The sequence below is a fragment of the Gopherus flavomarginatus genome, chromosome 8, assembly GCF_025201925.1.
Source record: "Gopherus flavomarginatus isolate rGopFla2 chromosome 8, rGopFla2.mat.asm, whole genome shotgun sequence".
NCBI lineage: Eukaryota > Metazoa > Chordata > Testudines > Testudinidae > Gopherus > Gopherus flavomarginatus.
In genome coordinates this window covers 65765002-65789498 of record NC_066624.1, presented here as the reverse complement: position 1 = coordinate 65789498, position 24497 = coordinate 65765002, and the positions used below count along the sequence as shown (strand labels likewise).

The following is a 24497-nucleotide window of genomic DNA, read 5'->3' as shown; positions in this document are numbered from 1 at the left end:
CACCAATCTTCTTGCTGGCTTATGATGAAAAGGGCTCAATAGACTAACTCTGGCCCTAGAGAGAGAAGGGCCACATGGAGGGTCACAGTGAGCCTCTGGGGCTAGCATAAACTGCCTGGAAGAGCGGGACCCATGAGGACAAGGTTGGAGCTCTGCCACAAAAAGTACAATTAATACCTGGTTGCTTACCCATCCCTGGGGGGAAAAAAATGCATATATGCAAGCATAAAACACCTTGGTGAACTACGGATAGTCAGGAGAGACCATTGTGACCATCGAGACTGACCTCCTGTATAAGACAGCCCACAGGATTTCCTTGAAATAATTCCTGATTGAACTAGTGAAGTGGTTCTCAAGCTTTCCAGACAACTGTACCCCTTTCAGGAGTCTGATTTGTCTTGCATATCACCAAGTTACACCTCACTTAAAACCTACTTGATTACAAAAATCACACAAAAATACTAGTGTCACAGCACACTATTACTGAAAAATTGCTTACTTTCTCATTTTTACCATACAATTATAAATCAATCAGAATATAAAATATTGTAGTTACATTTCAGTGCATAGTATATAGAGCAGTATAAACAAGTTATTGTCCGTATGAAATTTTAGTTTGTACTGACTTTGCTACTGCTTTTTATGTAGCCTGTTATAAAACTAGGCAAACAGCTAGCTAAGCTGATCTACCCCACGGAAGACCTCTGCATACCCACACGGTTAAGAACCACTGAACTAGAGTTTATCTTTTAGAAAAACATCCATTCTTGATTTAAAAGTTACCAGTGATAGCAAGCATTGAGGTGGTTCTCCAAGTTGTTCCAATGATTAATTACTTTCACTGCGAAAAATCTGTATCGTAGTTTTAATTTGAATTTACCTAGCTTCAACTTCCAGCCAATGGATCTTGTTATACCTCTGTCTGCTAGATTACAGATCAATTATTTTGTTCCCCATTTAGGTACTTATATACTGATCAAGTCACCCTTAACTTTTTATTTAAACTGAATAGATTATGCTCCTTGAGTCTATCATTAATAAAGCCTGTTTTCCAATCCTTCAACCATTCTTATGGCTCTTCTCGGAACACTCTCCAATTTACCAAAGTCTTTTTTGAAATGTGGAAAACAAAACTGGACAGTCCCAACAGCAGTTGCACCAGTGCCAAATACAGGTAAAGTACTTCCCAACTTCTACTCAAGATTCCCATTTATATATCCAAGGATCGTATTTATCCTTTTGGCCACAGCATGGCATTTCGAATTCATGTTCAGTTGACTATCCACTATGATCCTCCTTTGTTTATGCTTTAATTTTTAATTTATTGGAAAGACAGCACCACATTCGTGCCTAGATGTATTTTGAACATTTGAAGAAGTAAATAAGTAGGTTTAGAGACCTCACTCCGATCAACAGCATGTGGAGATCTAGTGCATATAAGTTGACCTAGCTATCAACATTGTGGATCCAAGAAAGGCTCAACGGTAATTTGTGCATCTGTTGGGATATCAGGTCTCAAGACTCTTAAGGTCCCCAGCACATACACTGGTAAGTAAGTAGGCTTTAAAACTCAGAAGGAGCTCCGCAGTAGCAGGAGCACTCCTCAAATTGCTCAGGTTGATTATGGGGGAGGAGGTCCCCCAACCTGAATCCCACTGAAACCTCATGACCACCTCAACAAGTGTTTCTTTAGGTGGAGAGCTTGGCCTTCCCAGGTACAAGCCAGGAACGAGAGGCAGATACTGCACCTGGACGTGATGTGGGCTTCCCCCAAGCAGTACAAATAGTGTTGGCACTTGTTGCTGTGTGAAAATGAGCAAGGTCAGGAAGCGCAAACCTTGAACTCTAGAATCTTTGGTATAATCCAGTGCCCAGACATGGGCGCTGGGAGAACAGTTTAGTGGGAAGCCACCAGGGCAGCATCCCAAAATCTTTAATCCTATAAAAATTACTGCAAAAAAAAAAAATCAGTAAAATCCGAACTATATACAAGAATAAAAACAGTTTTTCTGGAAAGCAAGAGAAAACCAGAAGCTCTGACTCAGACCACGTGGCAGTGAGATGGAACTGAGCACACAGTCGGTCCACCCTGCCCTTTATCACCTCCGGCAAAACCACAAGGTTATGCAAGGGCGCATGCACAGACCAACAGACACTACTACTATGTTGAAAAGCTCTGGCTACAGCTGCATGGCACGTTATCCTCACTGGCATACAATAAGGACCATCACTCAAAGAAGAATTAAGGTTGCACAGGCAACCTTAATTCAACTGCTTGGCTTTGCCACTTTAGTGTAGGAAGATAATTTAATTTAATTTCCTAATGATTTAAAAAAGCAAATTTAAAAGCAGAAATTCCATCATGTGGAAGCATACTGACCTCCATGGGGGGCACAGTTAGACTATTGAGATCCATTGCATGAACCACTACTACTACAGATAATGGAGTAACTGGCAGCAACAGCAGACTTATCCTTTAGGTATACCAAACACTAGATGAGGAGAAAGACACTAGATGTATGTTTACACTGCATTGTAAACCTGCACCTGTGGGACATGGGCTTGTGGACTCAGTATTTTCAAGAGCACACTTGAGCATTGTAAACTTGGGGATCCAATTGCTGGACCTGGGGTCTCAGAGCCATTCAAACTGTCTATAATGCACTACACAGACCTTCTGTTTCCGATCTGTGGCTTGAGCTGCGTCCATACTGCAAAATGACATGACATAGACATGAGTCACAGTGGGACTCAGGCTCTGAGCAACTCCTAGCAGGGCACTAGGAGCAGCTCCTTAAGTGTTTGCTGACCCAATTCAGACTGGGGGGGGGGGGGGAAGAGGCAGGGTTGGGCTCAACCCTGAGCTTAGTGTGCAATGTAGACATATCCTAAGTGGGTTTCACACCTAGACAGCAAAGGCACGTTTCAACTCAGGAATCCTGAATTCTATTCCTGGTTCTGGAACGGATTAAGGTCTAATGGTTACAGACCATTCTATCTTCTCACTCATAGCATGCCCGTTAGTGTGTTGCCCTGAGTCCACCCCCTTCTGTTCCTGCACCCCAATCAACTATTCCTATCCCTATACCAACCTGCTCCTTTTCCCACCAAAGAATACACTCCATCCCATCTCCTCACCCTTCTGACTCAGGCTGCTGCTTCCTCCTTGTCCATATTGCCGAAGAGCCAGCAAGAGGAGCACAGAGAACAGGAGAAAGTTGTTTTCAGTTTTGCTTCCTGGCACCCACATGGCCACCCTCCCCCAACCCCCACCAGCACAAGGAGCAGTTTCAGGGAAAGTCCTGCTCTGTGAAAGGGCTGCCAAACAAGCTGCTACCAAGCATGTGCTTAGAACAATTTTCAGAGGTTTGTAAATCAGCCAAATTGTGTGTATTTTCCTGGGGACAGCAAAAGAAACCTCTGACCCCCAAGACACTCCCCCTGCCAGATTCTGAAATCTTGCTCTAAAGCATGGACGTCTATGCTTCTCTACAAAACTACTATACAAATTTAACACTGGGAAAAACGCATTTTTTCCTTTAGCCTTTTCTGAGAATGAGGTTAATTGTTTTTGCTGAAAATTTTCCAAAAAATAAAATTTACCCTAAGATAGACAACTGGCATGGAAAATTTCAGCCTGAACAGTTTTAAAGTTTGGAAATTAAAAGCAACTGAAAAGCAGGGTTTTATAATGGAAAATGTTAGGCAACCTTATTATAAACACAGCAATTGTATGCTGCCAGCTTTGCCTAAAATAGTGACTAACAATAAATCATTAGATCAGACATATGCCAAACCTACTCAGGTGCTTTGTTTCCTTTGAGAACTTCTTCCCAGGCTTTTCACAATGACAGAGTGACTTAGATTAGAAAGGTCTTCCAGAGGCTAACGTGCTCTTTCTGGGACCTCAAAACTTAAAGGAAACATCTTTAAGCAGAGTTTGCAGTAGATGTTTTATGGTCTAACTTCCCCCAAGCTCTATGTACCCTTAACACACAAGCACTTACAGTCTCTACCAACGGACACTGTGTGATTGAATTTTGGCCATTACTTGAAACAATCTTCAACACCAAAAAAATAAGAGGACCAAAATACACTAAGTAGTAAGAAGCTTGATTAAAAAAAAAAGTAATCTAAGAAAAATAAGAGCTTTGGAAGAAAAACTTTTACAAGAAAATTTCAATATTGACAGTAGTTTAATGCTTTAAAAACTTGTTTTATTTGTTAGAGAAACTAAATGGCTATTCTAAACATCTGAAAACTAAAACTGTCCAGGAAGAAAGGAAAAAAAATAAGCAGAAAAGGGGCAAATGAAGTTTCTCGACCATCTGCAGATAAAGAGAACTGATGATTATAGGCAGTTCAGACTTAGAAGTCCATCATGACACAGTGTAAGAGTTTGGAATTTTAGATGAAAGAATTTCAGCAATACACTATGCACTAGGTTGGAGCACAAGATTCACGAGCTGCATCTGTACTACTGTTTACCGCTGGAGAAAAATCTCTTAGCTGCAAAAGCACTGTATAAGTAGCCCAAAATCAGCCAGTAAGGTAGCAAGAAGTCAGTGAGTGACAAGAAGAAAATAAGAGAATAGTCTTGTGCCATTAATGACCTGTTCATTGGTACCAACTATGCACACAGTTTTTCAAAGCATTCATTACATGTGCAAAAGGCTTCAATGAAAATATCAGATTTTCTGTTAACTTGGGGGCCCATCCATTTGACACAAATACTGAACTCAGTTCAAGTGGATGAGTTGAAGTTGAAGTTGTAAGTGCCTGTCCTTTGTTTGACTGCATTGCTAATCTGGACTTTCTTATATGAAGTTTAACTGGAAAAAGTTTCATCCATTCTACACTTGTAAGGATAGGGAATATTACTTGTAATTCTATCTCTCTGAAGAGATATTGCATCTCTCTTTCAAAACTCTGTGCTTTATAGCTCCACTGGTAAAATGGTGCTAATGCTTCATTTCTTCCAGCCTTTGTCTTGTCTATTTAATTTGGAAACCCTTTGGAGCACAAACTGGTCTCCTCTACATTTGTAGATGGTCTACCACAATGGAGCCACAATCTTTGTTTGGGTCTCTCAGTGCTAACATAATACAAAATAATTAAATATTACTACTACAACAGGCAGAAAAAAAGGCCAATGCAAAAATAATTTTTATTTCTCCCCACTCCCCAAAGATTCCTCCCAAACACATCAGACTTTACTCTCAATAGCCAATAGGATGGAGCAAGAGACTTTGAACTCCCTCATTCTACAAGCCAGTTTTGCAGGGTTGAGAGAAAGCAGGATTTCTTTCTAGAGACCTAATCCGAACAAGAATGCTCTCTAAGTACAAGGAATGAGACCCATATGGCTGTTATACATTGTCTGTGGCACATGATATTCCTTGAAGAGGAATCTCGGAAAAGTTCATAACACCACCTAGTAATATGCAACGTAAGGTGAATGACTTCAGCCTGAAGCTAGTTCACTATAGCTAAAGTCACTGTCACCAAGAAAATTAATTTCCATGTAAAACATTAACTCGCAAGTTGGGCAAATAGTTTGAGGGGGGAGAAGAGGGAAGGCGGTGTGCACACCCCTTTATAATCTTTACCAGTGGTCAGAGCACCTGCCTGGAATGCAGGAAACGCAGGGTTCAATCCCCATTCTGGAGCAGGGACTTGAATTCACGTCTCCCTTCTACCAGGTGACTGCCCTAATCACTAGGCTATAGGCTATTCATGGCTCAATCTTTCCGGTCGAAGATGTTTGATTTTGTATAAGTACTTAAATATTCATTGGGCCAGAAAAAGAGAGACTGAATCAGAAGAGGGATTTGAATTCATAACTGTTAGCTCTAATGAACCATGACAGATCCACTTACTCAAGGCAACAAGCCGCCCTGGCTTAAAGAGCTCAGTCTGCTTCTGAGAGAGCGGTCCTGCCAAGCTACAGAACATGACTGGGCTGGCTATCCACGCTGGAATCCTTAAAAAAAAAAAAAAAAAAAAACCTTCAATTTTGATCCTTTACGAGACAGAGCTTAGGACCCACTCCTCCTGCTGCTTTTGTCAGGGCAGATGTCTATCAGGTTCAGCTGAAGTCAGCTATTGCAATGAAAACTGACTCTCTCGTAGAAGGGAGCACAAGAACAGAACAGACTCAAGAGAACATGTTGGCCTTCAACTAGACGTGGTCCACATATTCCTCAGATCCTAATTTTTCCAGATCTCTTGCTAAGATCTTGCAGCAAAGTAGACCTACTGACATATACCGCAAAGCATCCACTCCAGCTATCACATAAACCACACCGAAAAGCCACCCCAGAGCTGATGTTAGAATAGGTTCGTGCTTTAAACTCACAGTGTCTGAGAAGGAACCTTACTTGCACCTTTTACCAGAGCTCAATTTGCCCTTTGCTCATGAAAAGCTCGCAGCCCTACTTGAAGGATTGCAATTACGGGCTAGTAAAACCCTTTGTCCAAAGAAATCCCAGCACCAAAGCTCAGGATCTCGGGGAACAATAATGTATTTGTGGTAGCGCTAACTCTCAAGACCTCATGTGAGGACTGAGAAACAAGACCACATTCTCTAGAAATAAATGTTTCTCAATTGTCTTTTGAGACTTGGGCTTTGATGTGAAGTGTCTGCCACAACTTCAACTGGTCAAATATATGGTGCAAGAACGTGGTTCTACTGGATGATAGCTACTAGTGCAGGTAACTCATCTGTACATTTCTCCTGAGCATTCTTCCTTCTTAGAGGTCAAGGCAATGGACAAAATCCTGAAAAGGTAAAGACACACAAAGCAAGTGTCTCTGCATGCAAACTGATTCCAAAGTAAAAACAAAGATGAAGAGGCAATGAAATGGGTCAGGACACTAAGCCACAAAACACAGTGTCCAATAGAATGATCTCGGGTAAGGAACCAAAGTTTCTTTGAAATCTCTGGGAACAAACTTTACCAGCACTCCTGCACCAGAAACCAAAATTGCTGGGGTGTCCACAAATAATACTATAAAGACTGAGTCTGGCTAGAAGGTAGGGAAGAACACAACAACAACAACAAAGACAGACAGATGATGAGAGGACTGAAAAGCCAGAGGGCAAATAGAGAGCCAGAGGTCTTGCAGAGAGCTCCACTGCTGACTACCATCAAGACGGAACTGATAGTAAGGTTCAAAAGATGGCAGGCATCTACATGAAGAGCTGGCACAAAATCAGGCTTGCTACACCCACCCTTAAGAACCAACAACTGTAGAACAGAGGTTCTCAATTTTTTTCACAGTTTGGGCCACATCCTAATAGAGATTATCCTGTGGACCACTGGCTCTGTCATTCATGGTTCTGCAGCCCACCTCCCGCAGCCACTGTTCATATGTGTATCTATAGGAACCTACAGTAGCAAGCAAGCAAACAAGCAAGCAAGCAAGCAACTTCCTAGCATTTTGCATGTAAGCAACTACACTTTCATCTTTCAATCAAGTTAATAGCTAGAGACAGGAGGACAGTCAGCACCACATGACCAGCCAACTCTTCATAGGCCACAGATCGGGAACCTCCACCTTACAGCTTGGGGAACGCCGCTTGTCTCACAGGAAGGAGCCCAGAACCAAAAAAAGAAAGAGTGAAAAATCATAAGACTGTTTGGTTTTTAGAGAAAGACTGCCACTGAATCCTTGGGGAATTACTCATGATCATCTCCTCTGCAGATCGGATCAAAAACTAGGTACCCTTCTCCCCTGTGAGATGCAAAGCCAAGGGCTCTGCATTGTTACAAATACACCATTCTCACAGGCAAACAGCTTCCTACTATAAGAGGGAGACCAAGAGCCTTCTTGACAGTTTAATACATTCCCACCGTGAGATCTGAGAATTTGTATTATCTGGATGGAGATGAAGGATGAATACCTTGAGAGCCAAACTTTGGAAACCTGAGTGCCAAGAGATTTATAAGCGAAGTCAATCTTCTTTGGCTTCCAAGGACATGAACACAAGGACCACTTTTACCCCCAGAGAGGGAAACTGAGGTAATAATGGCATCCCCTTGAAACTCTACCACCACTCACTATTGAGTACTTGGGGAAGTAATAAAACCATCAAGACCCAGGCAGCAGGTCTGTATTACAATTGACTCCATTCAGCAGGGGATCTGCAGGGCTCTGACACCAATTGTCTCATAGACTCATAGACGTCTAGACATCTCTAACATGATAGTTGACCTCACTATATAAGACCCACTCAGAAAAAGGATAATTGAAAAGGAAAACTTTGCCTGACTTGGAAGAGTATCCTCTCCAAGGCCCCATTCAACAACCTCTAAGACTGAGTGTCATATCTAGAAAAGTTGGAAGAAAACATCCTCAAAATGTAAAAAGTGGGACAACAATTGTTGTTTTAGCAGGCACAGAAACTAAGGCAGAGGTACTCTTAAGGAGAACAGTGAGCACAGCGCCTTCAAGATGACACAGAACTAAATATGGAGGTCACTCACCTGTAACCAGAGTTCTTCAAGATGGACTCTGCATAGTCACACTTACAGGATGTGCCTCAGGTCCAGCTTTGACTGTGGAACTTTTTGATAGCAGTGCCCGTTGGAGCGTTTTCATGCCCCCTCCTGCCCCTCCCCTCACTGTTCCTGAATGTTCTGAGGGCGAGGCTATAAAAGGGGATGTGGCACTCTAGTCGCCTCAGATCCTTCAAGTGCCTCCTCCAAGTCCCACTTTGGTTGTAATTAGGACTCTGAGGAAGAGAGAAAGGTGGGCAGGATGCGTGAATTTCTCTCAAAGACTTCTGGTTAAGGTGAGTAACCTCCATTTCTTCTTTGAGTGTCCTCTGCATATTCCCACTCATGAGAGTAGTTTGACAAGCAATACTGCCCTTTGAGGAAGGTGGGACATGGAATCCTAATGAAATAGGGTACTGCCCTGCCAAACTGCGCAACCACTCTGGATACTAAGTCTAAAGAATAGTGTTTTGTAAACATATGCAGGGAGCTCCACATTGTAGCCCTACAGACCTCTGTAAAAGTAACATGTCTAAAGCATGGCACTGAAGCTGCCTCAGCGCTTACAAACTGTGACCCAATTTCCTTAGGGACAAGGACTGACACTAAAGCGTAGGCCTCATGAAAGCAGAGCCTAACCTATTTTGATAGTGTAAGATGTGACTGCTTTGAATTTTTTGCTGTCAGCATAGGAAACCAATAGATATGGTGATTTCCTGAACTGAGTTCTACTTAAAATAAACTAAAGCCCTTTTTGTATCTAAACACATGAAACATTTTCTCCTGCACGAGAGAGAGATCTTGGAAAGAACACTGCCAGGTTAACTGATTAACATGACATTTGGTCACCACTTTGGGCAGGAACTTGGGATGGGGACGTAGCACAACTTTATCCTTATGTAAAACAGTAACTAGTGGGTATGTAGTTCACTCACTCTTCTAGCAGATGTTTAACTAAAAGGTGAGATAAAGGGCATTCTGCCATTGGCCCAAATGGAGTCTTCATTATTTATGTGAGAAATCTGTTGAGGTCTCCACATGCAACAGAAGACTAACTCCTGGGGAATGTTAATCCTTTCATAAATCTCAACTCACGTGCGTGCAGATACTGAATGGTTACTGATATAACTTCTCGCTTATAAATATGGCTACTAGATTAACCTTCATTGATGGGCAAGAAACCTGAAAGTTTCATCTGTGGCAGATATTCTAATATATGCTGAACTGGAGCCATGGCTGGGGTTACGTTATTACTGTTTGCCCAAACAAATCTCTTCCATTTGAGGTTAACGACACTTACAAGTTGATTCTTTCCTACAGTTAATTAGGACATGTATATCTAGAGAGCAAGACTGCTCCAATTCTATCAGAGCCCTACAGCCCTAGTCTTCAGACATTTTGTTTTGTCAATTCAGCAGATCTGGAGTAAGGAGGAGAGACTGGTAAACTCCTTTTGATAGCCAAAGGTGGTCTGAGAACCACTGTTTTCTCAGCCATGCCAGAATCACCAAATTTACTTTAGTTCTGTACTGTTTTGTGTTTGTTTTTTGCCTTTTTTATTTCATTTTATCTTTTAAACCACCATCACCACATCACTCCTCCAGGGATTAGGAAAAGTAAGAGGAAGGCATACAGGAAAACCTGCCTTCATCTTATGAGGAATGCATCCAAAAGAATTGGTTGTCACTTCCTGCTCTCAAGCAAAACCCGGCTCATTTTGCATTTTGCCTAACTGGAAAGAGATCTATATCCTGACACCCCATGAGCTGAAGATCATGCATATCGTCATCTCTAACAACCACTCATGGAGTTCTGTTGTGTCTGCTCAGCTGATGCGCAAGACATGTCTTTCTCTGCTAGATGTAGTAATACAGGGTACATCCTGTGCTGTATGCTTCATTGCCACAGACCTACTGCTTCCCTTCATAGTTGCGCTGAGTGAGCTCCTTCCTGTTTGTTTATATAGTACATCACCACTGGTCTGTCCATGTCAACATGCTCTACCTTGTGACATGAGGAAGAAGAGCTCTGAGAGCCCAACACAGTGCTCTGATTTTTAGCACAGTGATGTGCATTTTCTTTTCATAGGCATTTCCGTGGTAGCACACGGCCTGTTGAAGTGAGCTCCTCAGCCCACGTTCAATGTGACAGGTTATTGTTGCTGATGGTGCTGGAGGGCTGAAAGCTACTCCTTTCATAACACAGACTCTGAGTCCACTATGACAGATACTGGACCACATTCTGTGTCAGCCAGTACCAGAGAGACTCTTTTTAAGCTGGATGTGAAGTGTAAGACATAGTTGAGTCTATGAAGTCAATTAGTCTGAGAAAGAGGAGTTTTGGCATGGATCTGAAAATGGTGGCATAGCTCATTTAATCTTTTCAACATTTCTTCAGGCAAAGCAGCACTGCAGAATGAGTCCAATATCACTCCTATGAAGGTAATCCTATGTGAGTCTCAATAATGATTTCTCCCAGTTTATCCTAAGGCGTAACTTCTTGAACAGGGAGTATATTTAGGATATAGCTCTGGATTAATTTTCTTCTGATAATGCTTTGATTAGCCAAATCATGTATAGATATAAGTGCACTTCGTAAAAACCCTGGGTGCAGCAGAAAGGCCAAAGGAAAGAAGTCTTAACTGGAAGTCATCCCCTCCTACTAGGAAACCAAGATACATGGGTGTGCCGGTCTGACTGAGATATGGAAATGTGTACCCTTTAGGTTAAGAGCTACAAACTAGTCTTGTGTTGAAAGGGAAGGTATTATGCATGCCATGGTCAATATAATGGGGGAGGGAGCAGTAGCGGTCTCTGCTCAGAGGCCTTTCCTATCTCTGCTTTCTAATTTTGGATTAAAGTTTTGGCTCTCTTCTTGAGTCCTGCAGATTTCCTGAAGCTTTAAACCAAAGAGAGTACCTTTTGCAGGGATTTTTGCTGTTTCTCACCAGAAGCATCGTGGGGCAGATGCTGATCTGTGCTCCCAAGGATTTGAGAGATGCGCTGGATCTGAAAAACTTGGTTGTCAAACCTCCTGCAGAAGCAGAGCTTGTGGTCTATTCTGATTTTTGTCCAAGCCTTCAGGAGCAAAGAAATGCAGATAGAGCACCTTCTTGAGTGAGTGTGTCCTTCCTGGAGGCAAGCTAAGCATCTTGCATTAGGTTCAAGTGCCAGAAAAAACAGTGGGACAAGAGACCTTGTTCTTTGGATCCACCACTGGATCCTAATCACTGAACCAATCATCTAAACTACTAGTTAGAAAAAAAAAATTAAGAAGTAAAACCTATCACTATAATGTTAAAATTTAACTATTTATACTAAGATCTAATCTATTATAAATGCTAAGTGTGCAGAAGGCATTGGTCTAAGCCAAGGATCCAGGCCAAGGGCCCAGAGCAGTTACTCATTTGTGAGCATGGCAGCTAGAAGAGAAATTGGCAGAACAACATGCCCTTTTTTACAGCCTTACCCTCAGAACATTCAGGATCAGAAAAGGGAGGGCCAGGAGGAAGAGCAGATGTGTTTCCATAGGCACTGCTATTGAAAAATTCCACCATCAGAAATGCATCTCATGAGCACGAATAGGCAGAGGACACTTGAAGAATCAGCAGTCATGCAATCACCAAAATGGTAAACTAGCATTAAAACTTTCACATTTTTCTTCTAACTGCTGTCCTACTGATCTGAAAATTCTGTGAACACAGAGACAGGATCCTACAAAAAGCTACATAAATCTCACTCATTTCTTGGGAGCTTCTGATAATTTTGGATTGCCAGCTCAACTAGGGAATGCCTGCTATTAATATAGCAGAAGCAGAATGATGAACAAAGGGACTCTGGTTAAACAATATAGGATGCCAACTGGGTTTGAGGCCAGGAACCTGCACTCTATGGCAACACAGAGCTCTTTTATAGAGCTCTTTGCTCAAGTCTCCCAGTCTTAACCCTTTCCATGCTGATAATCTTATGTTTTCAGATATAAATACAGTCTATTTGTCATCTGCCACTAGTCGAGTCCCAGTCCACAGAACGTTCTTAGTTATTCAGATTCATTTTTCACAAAGTCATCTGTTAAACCTCTGCAGATACCAACCTGTTCTTCTTCTGTAAAAGGCACAAGTGCCAGTGGTGGCAGGGGCTCCTCCTGTAAAATAGGCTGAAACTCCTTATCCAGGAGGTCTGAAGGTATCTGCAGGGAAGGAGATGGCACGTTAAGAGTTACACTACAGATCAAGCATTACATCCCAGTATACACATTCCACAGATGGCACTATGCACCTTCTAATCGCCACCAACAAATCTCCTCTCTCTGTTCAATACCTACCTGTCTTTCTCCAGGGTTCTGGAAGCCGATATCCATGAACACAGTCAGCCAAAAGAACAGGTATTTACTGTAAAGTGTGATTCTTAGAAATATTTTGTCTGTGTGGATGTTACTCTAGGTGTACATGCACCATGCACATCCAAAGGATTCTTTTCGCCAGCAGGGTCCACTGGAGCGATACCTATGCCCGGCATGTCCTCATACCCTCACCCAAGGACATCAAAAGGAGAAGCAAGCCCAACTGCCCCTCAGGTCCTTTGTCAATAAAAAATCATAGTATGAAGCACTCCACTTCAGCAGGGAAGGAGAACAGGTCATGGGATCCAAATGGACAAAAACAGCTCAAAGAACCACAGTTACGGTTGAGAAAGCAATTATTCATTCTTCAAGTATATGGCCACGTGGATCCCACTTATATAGCAGTCCTCTCTAAGGAAGTAGATGCTAGGAGTCCTGTTTGAACAGAGAGACTGCAGGCCCTACCAAATTGGACATCTAATCTGGCAACTAGGGAGTAATATATCGTGTGACTGTGTGAAGTGAACTTCAAGTAGCTTCCCTGCAAATCTCAAGCATGCCGATGAAGCTGTTTGGGCTCTACTCATGCACGCCATAATGCAAGAGGATGAATTTAGACAGTTCATACAGATCTTTATATAATTGGATACTAACTAGGATGACAGTTTAAGTCAAAATGGCCTGTCCCCTACATCTAGTCCCAAAGAATACAAAAAGCCTGGGTGGCTTGCAGAAAAGACAGTTACCTTTTCCGTAACTGGTGTTCTTCGAGATGTGGCACTGATGTCCATTCCACAAGGAGCGGGCCCTGCCTTGGTGTGCGTGCTCGCCAGGTGCATTGGTGCCAGAAGTTTTCCCCTAGCAGTACCGTAGGGGACTGTCCCTAGCGACCCTTGGAGTGATGCCTCTATGACGCGACATAAGGGGCATTGCACGCTCCCCCAACTCTTAGTTCCTTCTTGCCAGACAACTCCAACAGAGGGGAAGGAGGGCGGGGTGTGGAATAGACACGAGCAACATCTCGAAGAACAACAATTATGGAAAAGGTAACTGTCTTTTTTCTTCGACTGATTGCTCATGTGCGTTCCACAATAGGTCATGCCAAGCAATATCTGTTGGAGGTGGGTAGGAGTTCACAGACTCTCAGGAAGGAGTACAGCCCTGCCGAACCCGGCATCCTCCCTGGTTTGGGAGACAATCGCATAATGCAAGGTGAACAGAAGACCATGTGGCAGCTCTGCAAATATCTGGAATGGAGACATGGGCTAAAAAGACAGCCGACAAGATTTGTGCCCTAGTTAAGTGTGCCCTCACAATCGACAGCAGAGGGATTCCTGCCAGATCATACCAGGTACAGATACACGAGGTGATCCAGTTGTAGAGCCGCTGAGTGGAGATCGGCCGCTCTCATGTGTTCAACCAAGGCAATGAACAGCTGCAAAGACTTCCTGAACGGCTTAGTCCACTCCAGGTAAAAGGTCAGAGCCAGTCTCACATCCAGCGTGTGGAAGCGGCGCTCCTCGCTGGACGCATACAGCTTGGGACAGAGGACCGGCACGAAGATGTCCTGACCAAGGTGGTAGGCATGGACCACCTTAGGGAGGAACGAAGGATGTGGTTGGAGTCAGACCTTATCCTTATGGAACACCATGTACGGGGCTCAGAGGTCATGGCCCTGAGCTCCAAGACCCATCTAGCTGACATGATTGCCACCAAGAAGGCTACCTTCCACAAGAGGCGAGACCAGGAGCATGTAGCTAGCAGCTCAGAAGGGGGACCCATCAACTGGGCCAGCACCAAGTTCAGGTCTCACTGCAGGAAGTAGGGGGGAGCTAACATACAGGAAGAGACAATCCAATCCCTTAAGGAATCAGCCAGTCATAACATGGGAGAATACTGTGTGCTCCTGCACTGGGAGGTGGAAGGCCGATATGGCCACCAAGTGCACTTTGACGGACGAGGGCACTAGACCTTGGGCTCTAAGGTGAAGGAGGCAGTCTAAAATGAGTTGGAGCGGAGCGGCTACGCGCAAAACACCCAGCTCAGCTGCCCACCAGGAAAACCGCGATCACTTTACCAAGTAGGCCCAACGCATGGAGGGCCGCCTGCTTTCAAAAGGATGCGCTGAACCATTTCCGAGCACGTCCTTTCCTCCCAGCTTAACCACTGAACAGCCACGTCGTGAGGTGGAGTGCCGCTAGGTTGGGTTGGAGGCGGTGGCGGCCCTGGCCCTTGGAGAGCAGGTCTGAGTGGGATGACAACGGCCACGACGGGACGACTGCCAGGCCCATGAAAGTCCCGTACCAATGTTGCCTGGGCCACACAGGAGCAATCAGGAAGACCCAGGCCCTGTCTGTTTTTATCTTCTCCAAGACCTTGCCGATCAGTGGGATCGGGGAAAGGCATAGAGAAGCTGGCCCGACCAGGATAGGAGGAAGGCTTCAGAAATGGCACTGTCTCCCAACTTCCTCTCCCTCCTGGAGCAGAAACGGGGACACCGGTGGTTCTGCCAAGTCACAAAAACATCCACTTAGGGAGTTCCCAACTCTTGGAAAATCCTGTGCACCACCTCTGGGTGTAGTGACCACTCGTGCTGAGAGAAATCTTGGCTCAGGCAATCCACTCAAGTTCTGGGAGCCCAGTAAGTGATGGGCCTGTAGGCAAATATAATGGGCTATACAGAAGTCCCACAGCCTGAGGGCTTCCTGACAGAGGAGCGGGCCCCGCCTTGCCTGCTGATGTAAAACATCGAGGCCATGTTGTCCGTGAGAACCCTGACCACTCTGCTCTCAGGGGTGCGAGTGGAAGGCCACGCATGTCAGCCGGATTGCCCTGAGCTCCTCGACATTTATATGCAGGGCAAGGTCCTGCACGGACCACAGATCTTAGGTCTGAACATTTGCCACATGGGCTCCCCACCCCAGGTCCAATGCATTGGACACCAGCTCCACATATGAGGGTCTGCCCCTGGATGGGACCCCATGGAGCATGTTCCCCTAGAGAGGGCCATCATTGTAGGGAGGCGACCACCGGCTCGGGCACAGTGAGGATTTTGTCCATCCTGTCTCTGGACTGGGAGAACACCAAGGCCAACCAGAGCTGGAGGAGCCTCATCCTGAGTCTGACATGGCAAACCACATATGTGCATGCCGACATGTGACCCAGGAGCTGGAGGCAAGCTCTGGATGTGGTCACAAGGAACTGTGTGACTGTGGCAATGAGCCCTTTCAGGGTCTCGAATTTGTCTGGTGGGAGGCAGGTCCTGGCCAATGTAGTGTTCAGGACTGCCCCGATGAACTCTGCACTGGGACTAACGTGGACTTGGTGTCGTTTACCAACAGGCCGAGGGTGCCACATGTGGACAGGAGTGCCGCCATGTGATCCCACATCTGCGATCTCGAGCTGCCCTTGACCTGTCAGTCATCCAGACAGGGGAAGATCTGAACCACACATCTGAGGTAGGCCGCCACCACAGACATGCACTTCGTGATACCCTGGGAGCAATGCACAGTCCGAAGAGGAGGACTGTAAATTGGTAGTGCTCCTGCCCACCATGAAACAGAGGAAACGCCTGTGTTCCTCGAATATATGCATGCAGAAGTACATGTCCTGCAGATCAAGCACTGCGTACCAGTCCCCAGGATCCAGGGAGGGGATGAGGAAGCCAGAGAGAACATGTGCAACTTGAGCTTTACGATGTACTGGTTCAGATCTCGCAGGTCCAGGATAGGCCTGAGTCCCCCTTTGGCCTTTGGGATAAGGAAATAGTGGGAATAGTGCCCCTTGCATTTGAACTCCACTGGTACCACTTCCACCACTCCTAAACCAAGGAGCCACCCCACCTCCTGCTCAAGCAGGGCTTGTGAGAGGGGTCCCCTAGTAGGGATGGGGACGGAGGGTAGTTGGGCAGGGTAGAGGTAAACTGGAGAGCGTAGCCCCGGGAGACTGTGTTGAGAAACCAAAGGTCTTAAGTCAGCCGCGACCACTCAGGGAGAAAAGCACACAACCGGTTGGAGAAGGGAAGCTTTATTGCAGGTGGATCCCTGGTAATGAACTGGTAAGTCACCCCCAGGAGTCCCATCAAAACTTACATTTCCCCACTTGTTTACCCTTGGAGGGCACAGGCTGGGGGCAGACCAGGACTGCCTCTGTAGGTGTTTCTTATAGTCGTGTGACTTTTTATAAGGGGGCTCATATTCAGAGTGGGTGGCCTGGGTGGGAGCCTGCTAAGGCTTAAACTTGGTCCTGGCCGAGGCCAGGACGTAGAGGCCAAGTGTCTTGAGTGTTGTGAGAGAATCTTTCAGGACGTGCAATTTTACATCTGTCTGTTCCACAAACAGGACCTTGTCATCGAACAGAAGGTCCTGCAAGGAGTTCTGCACCCCACTGGACAGCCCAGATAGCAGGAGCCACAACACCCTCCTCATGGACACCGCGGAGGCCACAGATCTTGCATCCGTATCCACGGCATTGGACACTGCCTGCAGGGTTGCACTGGCAGCTGCTGTATCCTCCTCCACCAGAGCTTTAAACTCCTTCCTGTCGCGCTCCTGGACGGAGTCCTTGAATTTGGGTGGAGAGCCCCACAAATTGAACTTGTACCAACCCAGGAGAGCCTGATGGTTCACCATCCTTAACTGGAAACCTCAAGGACAAATAAACCAGTCTCCCAAATAAGTCCAGCCTCCTTGAGTCTTTATTTTTTGGAGTAGGGGCTGATTGGCCCTGCCTCTCCCTATGGCCGATCAACTCAACTACCAGGGAATTGGGGGCAGGGTGGATGTACAGGTATTCATGCCCCTTGGTGGGCAAAAAGTACTTCTGTTCTGCCCTCAGAGATGGGAGGCAAGGAAGCCTAAGTTTGCCACAAAGCATTTGAAGGACATTGAAGAGAGAGTCCGAGGGTTCCTCCACCTCCTCGGTCTGAAGGTCGAGGATCAATGCCACCCTTTTCAATAGTTCCTCGTGGGCCTTAAGAGTCCTCCTTCAGAACAGTGGAAAGAGGGGCAACAATCACCTCCTCAGGGGAGAATGAGAATTGGGGTGCAGTATTCTGCATACCCACTGGTACTGGAGGTCCCACCATTTGGTCACCCTCTGGGTGCGGAACCGAAGATACACGCCCCACTGACTCCTTTCTGGAAGACTGGGATAGGGAGGCCAACGGTCTCTCCAAGGCTCCAGCCACCGAGCAAGCCCCTACTGGGGACTGCGTCAGGGGCTACGAGGCCCACTGATACCATGGTGCTGCCACCACTGCACCTGCTGTGGCACCAGTAGAGCAGGCGACTGATGACTACGAAGGACGGCTGGGCTGGCATATGACTGCCGCTGTCCCTGGACCAGGAGTGGTGGCAGCGTTGGGAACAGTGCCAACTACAAGACTGTGATCCTGACATGGAGGAGTGATACCGCCAGCAGGAGGTGCTCCATGATCAGCTCTGGCAGGCGGATCCGCGATGGCGAGGTGACAGATAGCAGGACTGCGGGAGTTGTGCTGCGGTGTGGCCCTGGAGCGAGATGAACAGGAACGGCATCAACACCCATATCGCAACGGACTAGAGTAGCCTCTCAGAGACGAGGACCTCGGGTGCCATCTGTCCTGGTCTCAACAGGGCCCACTCCCCTCACGACGTCTACGATCCCTCGAGGCAGAGAAGTGCCTGGAACCCCTGCCAGTTGGAACCCAGCCAGACAACCTGGTGGGGGTTGATGGGAACTGGCACGGACTGCTCACGGGGCAGCAAAAGGCGTCGGGAACATTCCCTAGACCACCAACAGTACCAACCAGGAGGCGGCTGCAGAGATCCAAGCAGTAGCTTGCCTCTGGACCGGGGAGCCAACGGTGGCAGTGCCCCTGATACCGGCAGAAATATAACATCCCAAGCCACTTGCAGGGCCTCCAGCATAGAGGGCACCTGGACAACCAGGGAGGCCTGTGCCGAGAGGGCTGGGCAACTCTGCTCAACCTGTGTCGGAGGCCTGAAGGCTGACGGGGATCAAGACCTGCTCAGTGTGGGTCTAGTCTCTTCCCTGGTCTTGCTCTGGTGTCTCAGCGGAGACGACCTCTTCTTAGCCTTCTTGGTGTGCCCCACGGAAGGGGAGCGGTGCCAACTGGTGGAAGACACTGCAGAGTTGCCATGCACCAACACCGCGGTACTTGGTGCCAACTCGGAGTCGCACACTGGAGTTGGGGTCAACACCGACTTCATCAGAATGGCTCAGAGCCGAATGTCCCTTTCCTTCTTGGTCCAAGGCCTGAAAGATCTGCAAATCTTGCAACGATCGCTAAGATGGGTTTCCCCCAGATAGCGTGAACAGTTCACATGCGGATCACTTACTGGCATTAGCCGCCTGCAAGTGTCGCATGACTTAAAGCCAGGGGCACAGAGAGTTCAAGAGGAAAGCTGCAGCAAAGCTGGAGCAGAGCAGTTCCGATACACCTTCACTGGTAGCAAGAAGGAACTGAGCAAGGGGGGGGGGGGCGAGAAGCATGCAGAGCCCCTTATACTGCACCACAGGGACGCCATTCCAGGGGTTACTAGGGGCACTCCCCTATGGGTACTGCTAGGGGAAAAACTTCTGGCACCAGTGCACGTGGTGAGCACGCACACCTATTGTGGAATGCAAAGAAGAAGGTTTTTTTTCCTCCTGAGGGAGTTATGATAGTGCTATCAACACATCCAGTTATGAGACTTAAATCTCTCCAAAAGTCAAATGCAGCATAGCTAAAAATACCAGGATATGAACTGATCCAGGTGTAAATCTGAGACTACTTTAGACGAGAACTTTGGGTGAGATCTGAGAGTCATGTTATCCTTACACAATAATGCACAAGGAGGCTTTGACATCAACGCTTGGATCTCGCTCACCCTGTTAGTCAAAGGTGGCAGGGAACAAGACTGCAAAGGATCAAAGGAGGGATCCATCAGGGCCAGAAAGATAATATTTAAGATTTTAGAAAAGAGAAGGGCTGCCAAGTAGAGGAAAACTATGGACCATATCTTTCACTAACTTCATAACTATGGAATGTGAAAAGATAGTGTGACCTTAAATAAAAGGGTGAGAGGCTCAAATTGCAACTAAGTGGACTCTAACTGAGCTAATGGTGATAACCGTTTGCTTCCAAAATAATAAATAGCTCAAAACACTACTAGATAGCGACATCTAGCAAACGCTGAGGAGCTTGGCTAGTAGTCTTTACCACTTTAATCTATACATTAGCCTCGTAGAAGGCTTTCTGCTTTGAATCAGAGTGTCCTGCACTGCACTTCAGAAGAGCACCTGCTAGTGAAGGCAGGGGGCTGGACTCGATGACCTTTCAAGGTCCCTTCCAGTTCTAGGAGATTGGTATATCTCTAATAATAATTATTATTATTACCACCTTCTGTTCAGAATGCTCAGCTAGCAGATGTGCATATGATCAGATGCAGAGATGAAGGACTGGGGACAGGATTTGGCCATGATCTTGGGAAATAAGACGACAGGTCTGGTAGAGCAATTGGAGGCTGCATCCAGAGGTGTATCGGGTCAGGAGTATAAACACTGAGGCTATTGTTAGTAAGCCCTTGTCCTGTCTCATTTTTCTGAAGATCCTGGAAATTCAAGGGATCATGGAAGACCATACATCAGGTCCTTGTTTGGATGTTGCTGAATTATGAATTGCTGTGATTCATACGAATTCACGTGGAGAACACAAGTTTGGTATGGCTTGGTACGTCTGAATTTGCTAGAGGATTCTGGGAGCAGGGATCTCTTCACATCAGACAGTTGGTATGGAAATTTACTAAGTGCTGAAATTGCACTTGAATGGTTAACCAGAGGCTCAATCTGTGTACACGTGTATTTTCAACTTGAAATTTTGGTCACGTCAACTGGCCAGCTCACCAAGTAAAGAAAACACAGAAAATGTGATAAGCGAGATTGGTACTGAATGACCCAGGTCAAAATTACCCTTTAGGATGGCACCACACTAAGAGCTCAAGTGAATGACAGATGAGAAGGTAAATGTCAACTGATCTCCGGTCTCTGTCTTGAAGTCCCTTCTAAAAAATTAATTAGAAAAACTAGGACACGCGTCTTCTTTGAGAGCAAGGGATATAAATGTTCAGAATATCATATAGTTCTTAGATCCTCTATTAACATCTAAAGAGGTCCATGATGCTGTAAGACAGAGGGTCCCAGGGTAATCAACCCCTTGCTATGAGAGACTTTTCTAGGACTTTGAACCAGAGGGCCTCGTGGTAACCAACACCCTGCTTTGGGGGACATTTAACATACTAAGTACTTGAGAAGAAAAAAAGACTCCATCTAGGACTGGTAGCTATATCTGCTTGGTTTGCAAATCAGGATACTGTATAGGGCCAACACAGTTACTCAGGGTATATGCTTGGGGAACTGAAGCTTATTAGGAAGCTGTATTATATAACCTTTCACTGCTTGTGTAATTCTCTCTCAAACTGCTGTGCATTGAGCAAATTGAATCCGAATTTTCACTGGTACGGGTAACAATCTGCCCAGCTGTGGGCCATTAGAGATCCATTTCAACAATCTCTCACCTACAGGATTGGAAGGCAACCTCCTCTTCAGCATAACATTTGACACTTTGTTAAAGTTGGTGACAATTAAGTCCAAGAATGAGGGTCCCCATTAGAGGAAGATTTGCTGGAGGACAGAAACCTCAAGAGCCCATTCTTGATTGCTAGAGTACCTCCTGTCGGGATAATCTGGTAAATACAGCTGTGAAAGTTAAGTAATCTAATGTTGCATGCATTGCTTCCATAAATGTATTGTCTCCTGACAGAGATTATCTCACTTTCCATTCTCTGCTGACATAGCGCGCATTGCTGTAGTACCATCTTTCAGAGTTTGAATCACGGCTCCCTGGAGGAAGATCAGGAAAGCTTTACATGCTAAATTTATGGTTTTCAGCTTCATCATGTTTATATGGATAAGAGTCTTTTGGGGACCAAAGATCCTGCATCTGTAGATCACCTATGTGAGCTCCACATCCTTTCGGAGAAGCATCCATTACCCCATTCGAGGCAAGGAGGCATGAAGCATAAAGTATGCCCTGGCAGATTTCTTATGGATCCTTATATGAGACTAGAAAGGACAGCAATTCTGGAGGGACTGAAACCTTTAAGTCTATGCAGTATCTGCTGGGCTGATAAACATTTCAAATCATCCCTACAGGGGAAAAAAGTGACCATCTGAATGTAGCGTTAAAGGGCAAGCTGCCATGTGACCTAATAAGCTGAGGTAGTCTCATACTGAAGCCCAGGGATGACCAATTCTGAGATGATGTCCACAATGGCACAGAATTACTTCAGCTTCTTGCTGTTTTAGAGTTCATAGGAGTGGTCCTGAACTCAAATTGTCTGAGTCGGAATAAAAGTGGATTTTTCAAGGTTTGCGCTGAGTCTCACTGAGGTAAAGAGCTTGAGGACTATTCTTATTGAGCAAGGTACCTTCTGAAGAGATTTGCCTTCAATCAGCCATTCTTCAAGGTATGGATAGATGAGCTGCTGGGCACTTGCTAAACTTCTTTGTTGCCATGGAAAGTCTTACAGGCAGAACTCTGTGCAGGTAAGTGTGAGCTTCACACTAGGAAACACGGTATTAACTGCCTACTGGATGGACAGACAGAAATATGCATACTGGAAGTCAACAGCTGCAAACTAAAGATCTACAGAAGGTATTATGGATGCCTAGAGTGACTATCATTCATCAAAAAATGGATGAACTTGCTGAGGTCTAGAATGAGAAACCATCCTCCTTTCTTCTTTGGGATAACCCGCCCAAAACCTGAGAAGCACTTCCTCCACTACTCCAAGTTATAGAAGGGAGTCCACCTCTTGTCTCAACAACATCTCATGAGAGAAGTCCTTGAGGAGGGCTGGATTTGAAGAGCATGGGAGCTGGCAAGGACTCAAACTGGACCAAAATCCTTTGTTGATGACTACTGGAACCCAGTTCCAGTTCAGACCTCCAACAAGTAAAAAAGGAAGCTGCCAAACAGGAGGGTGGGGAGGCAGTGCAGGAATACATCCAGTCAGATCAGCCCAGGGTTCTTGACCATGTCATCTAACTTGTTGCCTGGATCCAGATGCAACCTGAGTGCTAGCTGAAAAGAAAGCTGAATTGCTTCTTCACTGGAAGAAGGGGGTTTCTTTCTGGGAGGCTCAGCATATTTCTGCTGGTAACATGAGCATTCTCTTTGAAGTTTGTCCTCTCTCCTCCTCCAAGCTGGAGGATAAAGGCCCAGAGAGTAAAGAATTGTCCTGGAATTTATAAAGAATTTAGCACTTCATCCATGTTAGAATTAAGTCAGAACCTTCAAATGGCACATCCTCAATGGTGACCTTAGCTCTTTCAGTAGATCTTATGATTTCAGCCATTAAGATTCAATACGGTAATAGAAGTAGACATAGCTCTCACATCTAGAGCTGCCTGCAACAATGTCTTGGCAGTCGGTAAGAACGGACCTCAGCTCCTCCACAGACTCCTGAGGTACTTTATCTGCAAAATGGGAGATCTTCTCCTACTAGAGGTAGGCATATATCACTTTCAAAGGTTAATAAATTTACTATAAGAACCTAAAGGTTGACTGAAGAGTAAACTTTTCTCCCAAAAAGGTCTTGTTTCTTTAGGTCCCTCTCCTTAGGAGTCATCTTAGCAAGTTCTTGTTTTATTTTCTCCTGCACTGCAGCGGCCTCTAGTGAACTGATGCAAGGTGAACATAAAAATACTGGAACCTTTCAGGAGGGACCTAGCAAGGACACTGATCTTTCAGAAGTTGCAAGGCTGGAGGCCAGTGATTTCCTTGGCTTTGCCAGGTCTGAAAATAACTTAATATGTGGTGTGGCTAACCTGCCTAATATCGTGGGATGCAACATGTTAAATGATTTATTGACTTCTTTGGGCCACTCCCAATGTCTAAGGTATCTGCTATGTATTTTAATAGGTCTTGAAAAGCCTTAAAGTTATCAATAGCAGATGGTAAATTAGGCTTAACATCTGCATCTGGGAAGGTGATGGGATGACTACTGGTATTGTAGGAGCTATTCTTCTTCCTGATCCTCCTAATTTTTGGCCACATGCCTCACAACGTGAAGACTTATAATGCTCCAGAAGGCCTCGTAGAAGGAGACCTGTGATGAGACAAAGGAACTTTCAATGACTGAGGTCTAGGAAGTAGAGTTTTAGGGTTCCTAAGTGGCAAGTAAGGCCAGATTTGCATGACATCAAGTATGGTATATGGCACTACGGTGGAGATACCCGTAGGGTTTGGATTCTGTACAACCCATGCCTCTTTTGGTGTCAATGAGAAGAGTGCCCTCTAGACTTCCTTTTGGACTTCTATTCATAGACACTGGAGTTTGGGGGACAAATATAGGAGAAGGTTCCCTATTATGATCTGACAAAGAAAAGACAGGAATACACTTCCTTGTACAGCGCAGTCAACAGGTGTTGATAGAGGCTGAAGAGACGGGATATAGATCTATAAATCAGAAAGAGGGACTCCAAAGGAGCTTGGTGGATAACAATTGTATTAGTCTGAACATATTTGGTTCTGATACTGACAGAAGCCTGTTACTGCTACTGTACTGAATAATGGATACTGGCATAATGACAAGGTTTTTTGGAGCTGGA

The 24497-nt window shown here is 45.5% G+C and overlaps 1 protein-coding gene across 9 annotated transcripts in view; it reads right to left on the bottom strand.

The window, feature by feature from the left end:
* GIGYF2 (GRB10 interacting GYF protein 2) overlaps window positions 1–24497 on the bottom strand; it is a 155843-nt gene that overhangs the window by 108410 nt on the left and 22936 nt on the right. For 7 of the 9 annotated variants that reach the window (XR_007775958.1, XM_050965306.1, XM_050965308.1 and 4 more), the window contains one exon: window positions 12594–12689. Coding sequence is in view for 6 of the 9 variants with exons in the window: in XM_050965306.1 (XP_050821263.1) it covers window positions 12594–12689 (96 nt within the window). In the remaining 3 variants the exon portion in view is untranslated. Of the gene's footprint in view, window positions 1–8489; window positions 8572–12593; window positions 12690–24497 lie in introns of those variants that run through there. The other 2 variants (XM_050965313.1, XM_050965310.1) reach the window with 2 other exon arrangements.